The following is a 16296-nucleotide window of genomic DNA, read 5'->3' on the forward strand; positions in this document are numbered from 1 at the left end:
CCCCCCCCCCTCCCCCTTGCCCTCTCCTTTCTGTCGTCTCAGACAGCGAGCCGGAGGCAGTATTGGGTTTCCCCTCCAGCTGAAGGGTTACTTCAGTCCATCGCTGGGATGAAAAGATGACTATTTTCCTCCCCTTCTTCCATCCGACTCTTTTTTCAGGTGAGAGGCTAGGGGAGGAAGGAAACTATTACATGTGGGGTGAACTGGGGCCTGGAGACGCTTGTCGGGGGAGGAAGAGGGACCTGGATCCGAGACTGGACGGGGAGAAACCCGAGATCTCTGGAAACTGCGGGGAATGACCCAAGAAAAACTTCCGTCGCCCCTCCGACATCCTCGTCCCGTCTTGTCCTAAAGTGTTTCCCATAATGGTGTTTAGCCTGCGATGAGGTGCTGTGGGGGTTCCCTAAAGGCCCGCAGACTCAAGTAAGAATGTGTGAAAGCTTTAACTCCCAGAAACCACCCATACTTACAGACATTCATGTACACTTTTTTTTCCCATTGTAATCAAGTTCCGAGGTTGTACCACATATAAGATTATACATTTGGAGTTTATTTTCTCAAGCAGGGAATGAGGTTTATGTTAATTTGTGCAGTGGTGTCTGTGACCTCCTCAGATTTCTGTTTTGGCTGCGCCGACACCTACAGGTTTGCAAAGAATGATCGAAACCAGGCACAGATGTTGGGTTTGCGGTCGAGGGAGATTTACATATCTGGGTGAATTTTTTAAATGCCAGGCGAGATCTAAAAAAGTCAGGGGGAAATTCCACCCTTCAGAGAATGTTTTCATATTGTTTCCATTTCATCTGGATGGACGCTTCGAGCGAGCTCTCGCATACAGTCGCACATCAATCTCTGCCTTATTACAGAGAGGGATCTGGTGGAAAAATAATGTTTTTTATCCGAGGGAACGGGATTGTATAATTGCTGCTCGTTTGACCTCGCGTTCGGCTCAGAGCTGGAATGTGAGGCAGTTTGACGACATCTACACCCCGTTGCTTTCTCTGCAATTTGTTGTTCTCTACCCGCTGCAGCGTAGCACACTGGAGGGAATCTTTTCCTCTGTGCTGTATTGGATGACGAAAGGAAAAAATGAAGTGGTTGCATGCAAAATTTGACCACAACGGTCTTGGCAGTTGGTTGCAAACTATTTTCTTTGAAATGTAATAATTTTTCGATGAGGAAAGGAGTCTAATAATAACAGTTGCGGTTGCTGTTCAAATCTACTTTTGCACAATGACCAACAAACTGCACATTTTCTCCCATAACATTTGAGGAAAAACCTGTTCAAGTGAATGTGTCGCAGGTAACCAGCTGACAAATTACTGGAGTGATTGAACTGAGGGACTGATTGCTGGGTTAATATCTGTCATTGATCTTTTCATTGATCATTTGTCCCTTGCTAATGACTGTGACTGGACTGATTTTAAATATGTCTCGCTTGTAACCTGACATCACAAGACGGGATAAGGATCGGAGTATGACCATTTCTCGGGGAAGGAAACCGCTGCGAAAAATCAGCTTGAAAGGCCAGAGGAAATTGAGACAATATTAAAAAGAAAAGGTTCAATCTGTGAGCTTTTTTCCCTGCTGATCAGAAGGGCTGCGGACTACTGCTGGGCTCCTTAACATCTGGTTGGGCAATTTACCCCGCTCTGACGACTGGAAAGGTTAAACCACTAAAATCTAATATTTGCCTAGAGGGGGTCAAGGCACTGCAATTACAAGGTACAATCGGCAGGGCTAATCAGCTAGTAGCGCGTACCAGGGGCTCGGCTTGGCAAATAAGCTCTGATCAGAAGCACTGTTCTCTGCCTCTCCTGTTTACTTATTAAACCCTGTTCTCATGTTCAAGGGCCCCACTGCAGCCTCTGGCCCCACACACCCCAAGGCACAGGGGAGTAAATTTAGCTCCTGACGCTTTTTTAAATGGGACTGCGCCACTTGGCTAGAAAGTAGCCCCCGTGTTAATCAGTATCTGCGGCCTTTGTTGCAAAGTGATCTCAAATTACTTTCCTCCAATCTGGCAGGCATTAACACCTAGGGAAGGAATGGGATAGGTAGAGATCCGTACCCTGAGGAGGAAAACAAAGTGCAGAGCAGTGACACAGATGATTGTGTGCGAGTGTGTGAGTGTGTGAGAGCGCCGACAAAGGCCCCACATAGGCGTCGTGTCTCAGAAGGATGTGTGTGTGTTCCACAATGCTGTTTACATGCTTGGTCTTTGACACACATTTCCTAATTGACTGAGTATCAAGTGCAGGATTAGTGTATAATATATCAGAACTGTCTGGCGCGCAACACTTTTGAACAAGGCTAGGGGAACAATTACTGGTAATTAAATATGTGCCAGTTACTGGAAAAGATAATTATGTCCTTGGTGTATAACACCAATTAATTACTTTTATTTCAGTGAGCAAAGCTTTTAAACGGCAGCGGAAGCCGTTCGAATGGCGCCCGCGTTTGAGTGCAAGCAACCTCTGTGTTTGCTAATGTGTAAGTTGTGCCCTGCTGTTGCAGCGATGAGCATGAAGGCGCCACACATACAGATTATTTAAATCAGAATCAGGCATTTCACTTTGCCATACAGCTCACATTCACTGTAACAGGAGGGGAAATTGTAGCAGATGTTCAAAACAACCATGAGAAATTGACAGGAGCAGTTCGGCACTCTGGTATTAGTTGCAAACAAGCTCTGTCAAGGCTTCAGTCATAATATTTTTACCTCTCTCCTCTTCCTCCTCAGGCATTAAACATTGACATAATAGGTTGAATGAAAAGGAGACTTTTCTGGGGAGGGCAGAGCTCAACTCTCTCTTGCTAAGAGGATTGGTCAGATTGGATAAAGAGCCTACAGGAATCCTGAGTGCCCCGTATATCCTCACACCTCCTTCGACTGTACTTACAGCACCTCACCACACCAAGATAGCGGCACGAGATTAGCCGTAAAACCTTTCCTTCCCCCATTCACTCACAACACTAACCGCTTTGAATCCAAACATGTGTACCCCGCTCTTATTCACATATCAAAGTGGGTTTCAAGAGAGGTGAAAATGTACGGATTAGCAAATGATCTCATTCTGGGCACCTGCCTCTAATGTCTAACTTGGAAATACCTGTGGCCGATCATTAGTAATCTATTAAATCCACCGCCTAGAAATGGTTACACTGCCAGCCCTCCTTTGAGCCAAACGTAGCTGATGCTGCTTTTCCAATCCCCCGCTCACTCTGGTTAATGAGATACAGAGTCAGATGGCCCGAGCGTGCTTTCTCTTCCTTCACCTCGCCCTCTTTTCTCTCTGCTCCTGCAGCACACAGCACAGTAATGTTTATCTGCCGGCTCGCTCTCGACTCCTGCACCAACGGCTTAATCCATGCATCCGTGCAGTCTCCTCGAGCTATCAGTGTCTGTCAGGAGCATGTGGCTGCGTGTGTGTCTAGCGAGGAAATATACATGGTTTTCATGTCTTTCATGTATTTTTATGCCTATATGTATATATATATATATATATATATATCAATGTGCAAATAAGACTACGGCTATGCGTGCATGATGTGTGTTTGCAAGTTCGCTTTTATTACTCACCTTGTGGGGACAACTATTTGCTCGCATACTAACGTTGTGGGGACTTAGCTTCCATCTGGGGACAAAAATCATCATATGGGTGCACCAGAAATCAACACACTTTGCGGATCGATACAGACAGAAAATGATGCAACGCATGTGACAGCAATAAAAGCAAGACTTTAAAACACTGCCAATCAGGCTGAGCAAATGAAAGCAAAATGAAGTTCCAGATATTTATGTGTTGTTCTCTGAGGTATGTCTTGAGCCGTCTCACCAACAATTTGTGATTTATCAACATTTTTTGCAGCTTTGGGTTAAACTTCTATTCCCTTTGTGCAAGGGGGCAAATAGTGCACACCAACACTACACCCTTTAGTATGCATACTGATGAACTGTGTAGGTTTACACACAAGTCAAAAAGCAGTGGTTGAACGATTACATTTTAGGGTTACGATGTGGCTTTAGTGAAATGTTGGGTGTCAGGGTTCGGGGTCAGGCGTGCAGTGCTTATGGGTAAGTCTTCGGGGGAACTAATGTAACGTGATTCGCTTCATATCTGTTGCTGTGCCAAAATGTGACTCCAGACCAAAACAGGATATTTGTGTAGGTATCCTGTTATGTAGGTATATGATGAGTGTTTGTAAGCCTACGCAGACTACGCTGCTCCTTGGCAACGACTATCAATCAATGCAACGTCCTCCTAAGTGGCAACGCATGTACTTGCTCTTGACTGAAAGCGGCTGCATGTGATTTTTATGTTTTTGTATTTTTTGTGCCTAAATGTGAGTGTGTTAATGTGTAAATAAGACCATGTTGTGTGTTTCTAAGCCACAACACACGCTGTCTGTTGCATATACAGTGTGCACGTGTTGTATAGTTTTTGTGTGCTTGCTGTTATGAAGTCACATAAGAGACACAGAGACGAGAAGCAGTTTCCCCACAAGGTAAACTAATACATTCTAGTGTCAATACTTTTTCTTTGGTTGGGGTTGGGCATGTGGCGGTTATGGGGGGTTAAGTTTCCAGGAAATGAATTAAAGTCAATACAATGTTACGTTAAATGACAAAAACAAGTTTGGGTTACGTGTGTTCGTGTCTTTCTTGTACGTTTGTGTCGGTGGATGTATCCTGCTGTGAATATGTGTTTTTCTAAAACCACAATGCATGTGTTGCACATATTGCACGCACATGTGGAAGCTTATGTGTGCATAATTTGTTGGCGTCTTATGTGTGTGTTTGCAGGTGGAGGTGTGTGTGCTGATGCTGGCTCTCTGGAGGGGCCCGCTGTGTGTCACGGCGGGCCCGGCTCCCCCTGGATCTAAGCAGTATTGACAAACCCATCAGAGATGGTGATGCATTGGGCTCCCTGCTCGCTCCCCTCCGCCTCACCCTCTCGCCCTCAGCGGCGCTGTGGGGCTGCGCTGACATGCTGTCACCTTGGTAACTGCTGCCAGAGAGAACGGCCTGCTGGGATAGCTGACCCGAGCTGGCGGCCGGCCGGCGAGCTGCAGCAGGAGATGTCACCGGCGGACCCCTGAGGACCGACCGACCCCTGTCTCCGTCCCCGACCATCGATCCGTCTGCTGTGGAGATGCACCACCGCCTGGGACTTAGATAGGACAGGACACACACACACACACGCGCGCACGCTCGCATTCAATGAGGCACAGATAGACACACGAATGCACATATGCTTGTAAACACACATCTGTCTCGGAGAGCCAAAGATTCTGATCGGACTGATCTCAGTTAGGTGATGTCAAAACTCCACTATCCTGAAACCAAACTAAACTCCACAGCAAACTGCTAAATGCCAAAAATGTCCCCAAAAGTATTACCTCAAAGCCTGAAGTACAAAAACATCTGCTTCAGAGTCGATCTCTGTTGAAGAGAGAAGTCATCCTCCATGTGATGTTTGTGCTCATGAGCAGAAAGTCCTGGCACGTCATTGGAGGATCTCTTCTTCTTTTCTACTTTTTTGAGGTTAGCAAGTCATTACTTGGCAACTTCCCGCACCCTTCTCCCTGTACGATGGTTCTCGGAGCCAACATAAACAGCGATTGTTGGCAGCGGCTCGTTGGAGGCTGTGGGCGTCAGTCTTCGCGAATGTTGGGAGCCCTTTGAAATGCTGACCAGCTTTTTGACACGAGGCTTTGGAGGCAGCCCGAGCTCTCGCTGCGAGACGCGGGCCCGGCTGGATGCAGGGTGGAGCTGGGTTCGATTTCTCGGTTGAGAGGTATTATGGGTAGGGACCAAGAAGTTTTTACATCACAGGCTGAACTTACGATCGCTGGGCAATCTGTTCAAAGATAGCTTTATGTACAGATGCCGCTCATGGCCCTAGGTCCTGAGAAAGCCCCTGTAGGAATGTTATACTGTGGAGTATTTCTATTAAATGCATCTTTTCTTTTACTGCATTTTAAAAGGAAATAATACACTCTTTATCTTGATCTTTACCACAAGTGAAGAAATTACTCAGAATAATGCATTAAAACTTTGATGCTTTCACTTTTCATATATTTCTAATACTTTTACTGAATGTTTCAATGTTCTGTTTTTTCCACTTTAACCTTATGAAATGATTTCTACAACTAAAATATAGCATGTAAGACTGCACAAGCTGCCACCTTACAGCGACGTCACCCATGGGTGATGATTATGGATGGTATGGATCATGGATGCCATCAGCATCAACAAAGTAGCCCTGCTTGGAATAATCCTCAAAGGGTATTACCGCTTTTGTACAATGCTTTCCAAACACATGTGCACTGACTGAAAAGCTGCCTCTCATCATGTCACACGAATAAACAGCAGGAGAAGATGTGAAAGATCACTAACTAGCTTCCTGGTTCCCATGGCAACCAATAAAGCAGGGCATGGCCGTCTTTTATGGGGATCATCGGCGCGGGCGGAGCACGTGTTTGACCCTGAAACGAGATGGTGCACGTATAAGACTGGATAAAAGAAAGGAGTTAATTTTGCACAGAAACTGCATAGAAACAGAAAAGTTGTGCAGGAAACCAATTAAAGTGGTAACACAACTTCAGAAATAGTTAGTATCAGGACTGTCATTTTGGAAAAACCATGTAATTCCAAAATGTCCAGATAAACTAATATGAAAGCTAAACAATCAGAATATATCTGAGCAGCATTAGCACTATTCTAAAAAAAAAAAAAAAGACCAAACCGTGTAGCCATCACAAATGTCCTCACACACTCAGTGTCAAATTAAATGGCTTTTTTTTCTATTTAAATGTGCAACTTTTCTGTTGCTGAGCTAACATGTCACTGCTGAAGTGAAAACCATGTAGTTCCAAATTTGAATTTTAAATTTTTCAGACGCTCCTCTACAAGTTCTTCACATAAATAACCCTTTAAAAAGCCCACTGGACCTGAAATAGTTGAAAACAGGGCTGTTGTTTTTTGGGGTTTTTTTGTAGATCAGGAGAAGTTGACATTTTGGAGATACATGGTTTTCACAGGATGTCGACAATATGTATTGAACTGAGCAACAGCTGAAAGAAAAATATATAATACATAAGATATATAATTAATCCAGAGCAGTAACAATGCATATTTTAAGGATAGTAATGTCGTGTTGGCTGTTTTAGTCCAGTGCCAGCAAAAAAAAAAAAAACTCCCTGTAAATTTTGTGTAAAGCTCATAAAATGGCACACAAAACATGCAGAGTGGCTACAACCCCTTTCAAAAAATCTAAATCTCCATAATCAAAACTACATGAAAATGTCATCTTTATTAAGTGACTTTAATTAAAGCAGCTGATTCTAGTGGAGATAATGACAGCAGCGTTTGAATTGTGGAGCCGGCTCCTGCGGCCACTGGGTGGCGCTGTAAGGTCAGGGAAGCTGGGGAGGAGATATTTCCTCCTGTGAATCCCATCATAAAGGAGAGAGGGCGTTCTATAGTGAATATATCTAGTGTTGTATCTGTAACTGAGTTTTTTTTTTACTGTGGAAAGAAATATTCAGATATACATTAAGAAATTATATAATTAATTATTTTAATGCTGGTAAATATGATGAGAAAAAACGACATGAATTACCTGGTTTAAATGCTGTTATTTAAGTGATTATATTATTAAAAAGATGTGTATTTTCTGTAAGTGACTGCAACAAACAAATAGGTCTAATACACATTTCTATTTTCTGAGGGACTAACTTATGAACAGAAGAAGAGTTAGGCTATCTGCAAGCAGGAAATGATGCAAAGGCTCTGAACGTTCATGTAGTAGAGATCCAGTCTGAGTGTCTTGGTGCGGGGCCTGTTTGTTTCTGCTGCAACTTTTCCCTCAGTCAGACACCAAATCTCTCTCAGGCAACAATTTCAACACGACTGACACAAATGAGTGGCCGAGCGGGAGCACACACAGGCTGTGGATGAGATGACCACAAACAAACAAATATGCACCTGATTATTTTTTATTCTATTTTTCCATCAGTGCTGTGAGAAATAGTGTTTGTGTGTGTGTGTGTGTGTGTGTGTGTGGGCTGCTCACTGGGGACTGACCTACAGCGTAGACCCATTATTTCTCCGGCCAAAAAAACGTCCCGTAGAAAACCCAACTTATTACAACACAGCAGTGTGTTTGTGTGTGCGTGTGTGTGGGGGGAAATTGAATAAAAACGCAATAGTGCTGAAAAAGTTCCTATAATAATAGTAGAAATAACAGTATGAGGACACTATAACTAAGAAAGTTCCAAATGGGAATATTATGGGAGACATTTCGTATAGTTTACTGTTATTGTTTATAATGTAGATAATACACTTTCTAAAATATCCCAATAGGAATATAATGAAGAAATTAAAATAAGAATATTCTGAATATTATAGGAACATAGCGGTGATTCGCTACTACAAAATAAAAAGAAATCCAGTTTTGGCGAAATATTCAATTAATCCTGGATCATTAAACACTATAAACGCCTATAGGAGTATTATTTATTTTCCGTCTTTTTGGGCTTATTTTCAGGCTGGGATTTGTTTTAAGCAGCAAGTTTAAGTGTTTGATCTCACTTTATTTTGAAAATCCGTATAAAAAATAATCAAAAATTGCTAAAGATCATTATTGTCCTGTTTGTCAGTTATAAATGTATCTGACTTGTTAATTAAAGCTGACAGAATCACTCATGTTGTTGTTTTAAAGGCGTTCAATCCGCAGTTGGAAACAGGAGAAGGGGGTAAAAAATAATAAGAAAGCAAAAACGTGAGACTGCACGAGGCTTTATGTGCTTTTGAAATGCAGACAGGCAGATGAGATGCTGAAGCACATTACCTCTGTATGGCTGAGCTGCCTTCAGACTCCATTCACCCCTCCTCTACCTATCCATCCTGCCTGCTCAGAAAACCATGACCTTCACAATTTATAGAGAGGAAACCCCGAGAGTCACGTCATATTTTAAAAACGTCCTCCTCTTCCTCTTCTTCTTCTTTTCCTGCAGCAGCCAGAACAGAGACTTGATAAGCTCTTATTTACATGTAGGTCTATTATGATTCTCATGCTTTTGTTTAGATATTGTCCTGCATTTTATGGTTTTTTAATATTCTAATGTAGCAAAAAAAAAAACTCTTCTGTAAATGTGGATAAATAATAATATTATTAATAATAATAATAATAATAATAATGACTGTTGTCGTTACAGACATTAAACACTCCTGATTGGCTAATTTATTTATATAAATTAACTCAAATATGTGCCAAATGGCTCTGTTGACAACAATAACAAGATAATGCATGAACAGAAAATTGAATAAAAAAAAAAACATAAATTACAGCAATAAAGAGATTACGAGAATTACCCAACTTTTTATTCGCAGTTAATCATCTAAAGAAAATATAATGACGTAAAAAGAGAAGAAATAATCTCAAAACAAAAACAAAAAAAGTGGAACAGACTTTTGCATCGCACCCATATTTACCACCGTGAGAACCAAACAAACGCGGGGCGAATAGAAGAAATAAGCCACTATACTTACTTTAAATAACAGTAAAAAATAATAATGATCAGAAGTCAGCAGTCACAAGCAGACAGAAGGAGATTTTCTGAGCGTCTTTTCTGCAGCACAGATAAATCCATGTGGACGTGAAGGAGTACGGCTCCCTGCGGAGAGCAGCTCAGGATAATCCATATTCATGTGCTCGACACGTGGAGTAAATACAGTATGAGGGGAGGGTGGGTGGGGGTGGGGGGGGCATTGTGTATATGCACGTTTTCACCAGGTCAGAATGAGCCTGACACCGACCTGCTATACTGTACATGTCAGTGGATTTACTCTTTTAAGACACACAGCGTAACCACAACGCGACAGCAAGTAACAGCACATAAAAACTAAGTAGCCTGTGTTTATTCTACTTTATATTAAACCTGATCAGAAGTAGGTGCTTTAACCCTCCAAGTAGCCGTATACACAGATAATAAATATAATTAAAGCGCGTTAATGTGTATATATAATTAAAAAGTGAACTAAAGTGCGTTAATTTGTACTTCTAATTACGTTACATCATATCTACAGCTATAAACAGCATCTGCAAAGCTACAGGCTACAACACGTATCAAAGCCATACTTTAATATTGAAATACACTGAATTTGGGCCTAAAGATTATTATTTGCTCAGGCGGCTGTATAAAATATAAATCTGTGTAATTAGATTATTTTTTATTACATTTACTCTTCATGTGAGTGTCAGTGACTGATTGAAGGGCGCGTGCTGCTGACAGCCACATGAAATATTAATAATAATTAGACATTAAAAGTTGGGTTTTATAGGACAAATCCGGAGTCCCTCCACTTCTCCAGCTGAAGTCTTGTTTTAAAGGGCACAGTGGTGTGACAACGAGCAGCTTTAATTAGTGCGAATGGGCGCGACGAGCCTGTTGGGCCACTGGCGTCCTAAATCAATAACAGGGAAAGTAAAGTGCTCCTAGGGCCTGAACGTATCGGTGCACACAGACACACACACACACTCACATACACACACACACACACACACACACACACACACAGGCAGGCCTGTGCAGCGCTGCCGTACACACGCACACCCATGCTGCTGCCAACATGGTTTTGAAGACCCATGAAAAAGGCAAAGCTGTTGGAGAATAGGCGGATCAAAACCCATTATGAGATTTGAAACTCTTTTTGTGTCGCCCTTGGTAAAATCTCTCACTAGATTGGGATATTTCTGCACAAACCATGCAAGCTGCTGCTGGCTGCTCTAAGAGGTGTGTGTGTCTTATTTATTTTTTTTATTTATTTTTTGCTGTATCCATATGCGTGCGCAATGTAAACGCACAGGTCTGCTGTATGGGATCTGTCATAGTCAAGTAGCTCATGTGTTCCTCTCTGTGGTGAAGGTCTTGTGAGTTGGGCAGCATGGCAGGCTTATTTTAGCACGTCATGTGACTTTGCATTGGATTTTACAGCACAGGAACTGCATGCATAATGAGCAAGTGCATAGGTAGACAACATGAGGCCAGAGCAACCTCACTGCACACGATAGGCCTAAATATATTTTAAAAGCTTATTATTCTCTTTCATGTTCCATCAACATTTTAACTTTAAATATAATTAAATGAGCAGTGCATTTCAGCCGACCAGCTTTGACTATTTTATTTCAGGGAGCCTTACATCTCAAAACGTCCTCGCAAAACGCCATTAACGTAAATAAATGAAATCTAAAGTTTTGAGGACTGCATGCACAGCGTGTCTGTGCTGCCACTTTTACTAATGGAGACAAAGAAAAATGATGCCTACTTCTCTATATCATTGAATTCAGTTGCTAAGCAACTAGTATGGGAAATCATCCGCGAAATTCAAATCCTGCAGCGAGAGGACACGTTTTGTGAGTTTTGCTGAATAGGCGAGCAAGACAACTCAAGAAAAAAAAAAAAAGTTTGAGACCCAGGAACACATTTGCCTCTTGCAGCCGTGACGGAAAAATAGTGCAGTTGTTAAAAAAAAAAAAATAATATATATATAGAGAGGCTATAGGGTATAAATATACATATAACACAGCCAAAGTGCTGCTTTTATCATTTAGAATTATTGTAGGAAATAAGATGATAGCTCGAGCGCCTCATCAGTGCCTTTCAAAACAGTTGGACATTATTTTATGATCCTTTCTTGGGCCTGTCCCGCTCCAAGCCTGTCAACACTCCTGAAACAACAGTTCCTGATATGACAGTGTCAAGCAGCTCTTCACTGATTCATCCCCAGAGCAGAGCAGTTAGAGGCTGAGCTCAGCTTTGGACAGACACAGTCAATAAGCTCTGTGACCCAGTGCCCCGGATACTACAACATGTCAGCTCACACACCTGAGAACACACCTGCCGAGCTCAGTGGGTCTGCCATGTTTGTAGTCACATCAAACATCAGCACACACTTTTGTTTCGCACTCATTCATAATCTCGCGTGCGCCCAAAGCAGACAGCTTAACATTCAATTCTGTCATTTCAATGAATGGAAATCAATTATTTTGCAGATTAGAGTTGGTGTTTTTTTGACGAGCGCGTGACTCAGGCGCTCGTGGAGCAGCCTAATAATTATACTAAATGTGTTTATCAGTATTATGTGATGCAGTATCTGCAACGTAAATATTACATAACACACAGTCAGGACATTAGGACGCTCTGTACATTAACACCCACAATACGGCGGCGTCTGTCATCCCTTTGATTTTCTTTTTTTCTTTCTCTAAGAAATGTCTCTGTTCTTTATTTATTTTTCCCGCCACAACACAGACTCCAGCCTCGGCTGTTGTCCATCCTGCAGGCTGAGGTTGGGGCTGCTGCTTTTTGCCCAAGGCCTGAAGAGGCAGCAGATGTAAACAAACAGACGAGCCATTGTGCAGGCCTGAAACTGGCCGCGATCTTCCATTTAAATGGTAATGTACAGTTATGGGATGATGATAACAAACGATTGTGGACGTTTATTTAAGCTTAGGCAATAACTTAGGACCTTATGGGCTCTTAAAACGGCTAAATCTATATTAATACGCCAAGCTTAGTTTTTTTTAATATTTGGTAAATAAATAAAATCAGCTTTTTTAGTTTTAAAGGTGGAATATTGTCATTTTCTGCAAAGGGCCTGTGCATTATTCTAATGGAGGGTATTATTAGCTCGCAGCTTCAAAATAGTCCACCATTTTCTTCATTAGCCTTCTGCTGCTGTGCATGCAGAAATAGTACACACGGTAATTCCCTTTCCAAAAGATATAAATAAAACAATAAAATACAGCCCAGTGTATGATAAGAATATAAATGTCAAAACACAAGATGACTGCATTTCATTCTAACAAATTTATTGTGTCTCAATCAGCTCGTACGGAACCACTACTGAAATTAAATTACAATCAAATTATCACATCAAAATATACCCTTATTACCTAACAACGGTCAATGTCAGCTTATGATGATTTGTGCTCCTTTAGAAACGATAATACAAAAATTAAACAAATAAGGGCAACAACCAAAAATATAAGAAAAAAAAAAATCAAATAAAACAAGAAAAGGGAAAGCATCTTACACAAGTTCCTGGGGGAAAATAAATTACCGTTTGGAATAATTCATATGTATTCCGAATAAAATATTAAAACAAGTCATTCTGATGAAAAATATAAAGTAAATAACTCAGATCAGTATCTGATCTAGTGATCTATATTGCCGGCTTTACAGAGTTTTGTTTATTAAAACCTACCAAAGAATACTGCTTAGAAAGGGCAGCATTAATAGTATATCCACAGCACCCACTCAGTCACACTTGGCAACAGATTTTCAGAATTTTTTTTCTCAAATAAGTGCAGCTGAAGTCTTTTCAAATGTCTTATGCTCTATTTGTTGAAAAAAACAGAAAAAATCCACTCACGGTGTCAAAGTCCATTAAATAATAATAATTAAAAAAAAAAAAAAAAAACCCCAAGAAGGTGATCTTTGAGATCAGGCTGGGACAGTCCTGGTCCTGGTTGTCTTTTCTTTCATGAGGGCCTCAACATGGAGAGAAAAAAAAAAATCCCTAATCCTCCGTGTGTGTAAATGAAACCATGCAATCCACCTCAGAAAAAATTAAAAAGCTGTAAATCATGATGGAAGCGTCGTGGATGTCACTCTTCTTCATATTGTTGCAGTTTTTCCCCTCTGTTATTGTTGGGCATGGAGAGGGGGGGCGGTTCAGTCCCATTTCTAAATATACAAAATGCCTGCTCCTTTGTTTCTTCAATCAAACACAGGATAATGAGGGAGAGAATTTTTTTTTGGAGGGGGGGAAGAAAAAATAATAAAAAACAATACTTGGTTTCCTCTTGGTGTGTTTTAATGCGCCAAAATTACCTGGTGGAATGAACTTGTAGTTGTCACCCTCTGGTCGCTCGCTTCACTTGCATCTTTTAAGTAATCTACTAAAAAATGCCCCTGAAAGAAAAAAGCAGAAGGAACCTTTTAGGTTAAGACATTTCAGGGCCTGGAAAAAGGTTAACGGTGCGTTTTCTGAGGGGATTGGGAGGAAAAAGGGAAAGGTTGCTGTTTTTTTTCTTTCTTTTTTTTCTGGTGAAAAATAGATAACACATTTGCAGTCTTATTCATATTCCCTCACAATCACAGTATCAAAAAAATTTGGCTATCTTGGCGATAGTCTGTGTGTTTTTTAATCAGTTTAATTTCATATAAAATATTCTTGTGTGCTGTTCTATGTTTCACTGAACATTCTTTTGCAGTCCATGGAGGGGGGCGGTGTTTCTGCACTCACATTGCCGACCTGAGAGTACACATCCTCCGGCGTCTGTGCCACTCCTGGGGGCGTCATCCGTTTTTCCTTCTGTCTCCTATTGCAAAACCAGACTCTAACCACCTCTTTCTCCAGCTGCAAGTTGTCCGCCAGGGTGCTGATCTCCTGGGCCGAGGGTTTGGGGCATTTTAGGAAGTGGCTCTCCAAAGCCCCCTTGACGCTCACTTCGATGGATGTGCGCTTCTTTCGCTTCCTCCCCTGCGCCGCGATCTTGTCGATGCTGGTGGGGCTGCCGGTGGACGAGTCGGCCTCCTCAAGCCACTTGTTTAACAAAGGCTTGAGCTTGCACATGTTTTTGAAGCTGAGCTGCAGAGCCTCGAATCTGCAAATGGTTGTCTGAGAGAAAACGTTCCCGTACAGGGTGCCCAAAGCCAAGCCGACGTCCGCCTGCGTAAAGCCCAGTTTGATCCTCCGCTGTTTGAACTGCTTGGCGAACTGTTCCAGGTCGTCCGAGGTCGGCGTGTCGTCGTCCGAGTGCGGGTCGTGGCTGTTGACGCCGCCGTGGTGCTGGTGATGCGGATGCTGGTGGTGATGGTGGTGGTGGTGGCTGCCGTGGTCCAGATCCGGGGTGTCCCCCCTCACCAAACCCGGGTGTACCAGGCTCTGGCTCCCAGGACTCAGCATCCCGTTCACAGTGAAGCCCCCCGGTTGGGAGTAGATCAGCGACTGCTGCTGCTGCTGGCCCCCGGATATGGAGTTAATATGAGCCGCAGTCGTGCTACCCCAAGCCCCGGCGTGAGTCTGGTGGGGAGCTAAGTGAGGGGGCCTGTGGTGCAGCGCGGTGCCCGTGTGCAGATCGTCTCTGCCGGAGTTTTTCACGTCCTGCTGCTGCGGGCTGCCCGTCATCCCGACGGGACTCGACGACCAGGGCGATCCGGCTTCGGCTGCAGCGACCGCGGCTGCTGCTGCAGCAGCTGCGGCGTGCGGGAGGGATGTCACCCACTGATGGGCATGGCTCAGCATGTGTCCCCCGTTGCTCGCTGCCATTGCGCCTTGCATAAAGTCACTCTGTACCATCTTGACTGAGGGGTCTCCCCTGTAGCCCCCAGACCCCGAGGTAACCGCAGCACTGCCCGGCTGCATGCCACCACCTCCGGAGTCAGAATGCACGATGGAGCCGGACGATAAGATGCTATTGCTGGGCAGATAAGGATTGGAAGCCGCGGTGGCCATTCCGTCAACCCCTATGAATATGTTTGTGGATAACCCCCCTCCCTTTTTACAGTCACTTCTTTCGAGCGGGCAAATTGTATCTCATGAATTATTCAAACTTTAAAAGTATGGGTAGGTTTTTGGCAAATACCATCGACGTGCGTAAAAAACGCCAAAAAGCTTGAAAAACGGAGGCAGAAAGCTGAATAAAATCCGCATGTATTTACAACATTCTACTTCAAACAGTTCTGCATGGACAAGGACGAATAAAATTCCAGGTTTTTCAAAAGCCCTTTGAAACCATGTGCAGTCCGTTTAGAAAGTTTTGCACTGGGATGAAATTGTGAACATTAAAATTCAAATATACAAGAAAAAGGAGTTGTCCCAAACAAACTTTTGGAGGTCGCAAAAAACAAAAAGCCTTGCAAATGCTCCACAATGTCCAAAGTCCCAGTTTATGTCCCCTTTGGATGTGAAAAACATTAGCAGAGTGTCCTCAGTTCTTTTGTAATTCAGTCGCAGAGATTTCTCCCTCGCTTTATTCTTTTCTCTCTCTTCTTTTATAGCACTGTAGAGCCTCTCTCTTTGTTCTGTTTTGATGTATATAAACCTGCCAAACCGCAAACTCCCGTTGAAGTACAGTCCAGTATAACAGTGTACGGCGCTGCTTGCAAAGCCTCTCCTCTCATTCGCTTGTTCTCTCTCTCCACCTCTCTCTCTCTATATCTCTCTCTCGCTCTCTCTCTCCCTGACAGGCCGTGTAGTCCCGCCCCCAACACCCCCAC

General features: G+C 42.9%; 1 protein-coding gene across 1 annotated transcript; it reads right to left on the reverse strand.

The window, feature by feature from the left end:
• Window positions 1-12860: 12860 nt before the first annotated feature.
• pou3f3b (POU class 3 homeobox 3b) lies at window positions 12861-16213 on the reverse strand. Its single transcript, XM_023420173.2, has 2 exons — window positions 14321-16213; window positions 12861-13986 (listed from the first exon to the last, which is right to left on the reverse strand). The coding sequence occupies exons 1-2, from the start codon at window positions 15530-15532 to the stop codon at window positions 13888-13890; spliced, it is 1311 nt and encodes a 436-aa protein (XP_023275941.1). The 5' UTR covers window positions 15533-16213; the 3' UTR covers window positions 12861-13887.
• Window positions 16214-16296: the final 83 nt, after the last annotated feature.

Source organism: Seriola lalandi, unplaced genomic scaffold (assembly GCF_002814215.2).
Source record: "Seriola lalandi dorsalis isolate HSWRI2012SDOR001 ecotype SW California unplaced genomic scaffold, Sedor1 jcf7180002054630, whole genome shotgun sequence".
NCBI classification, from domain to species: domain Eukaryota; kingdom Metazoa; phylum Chordata; class Actinopteri; order Carangiformes; family Carangidae; genus Seriola; species Seriola lalandi.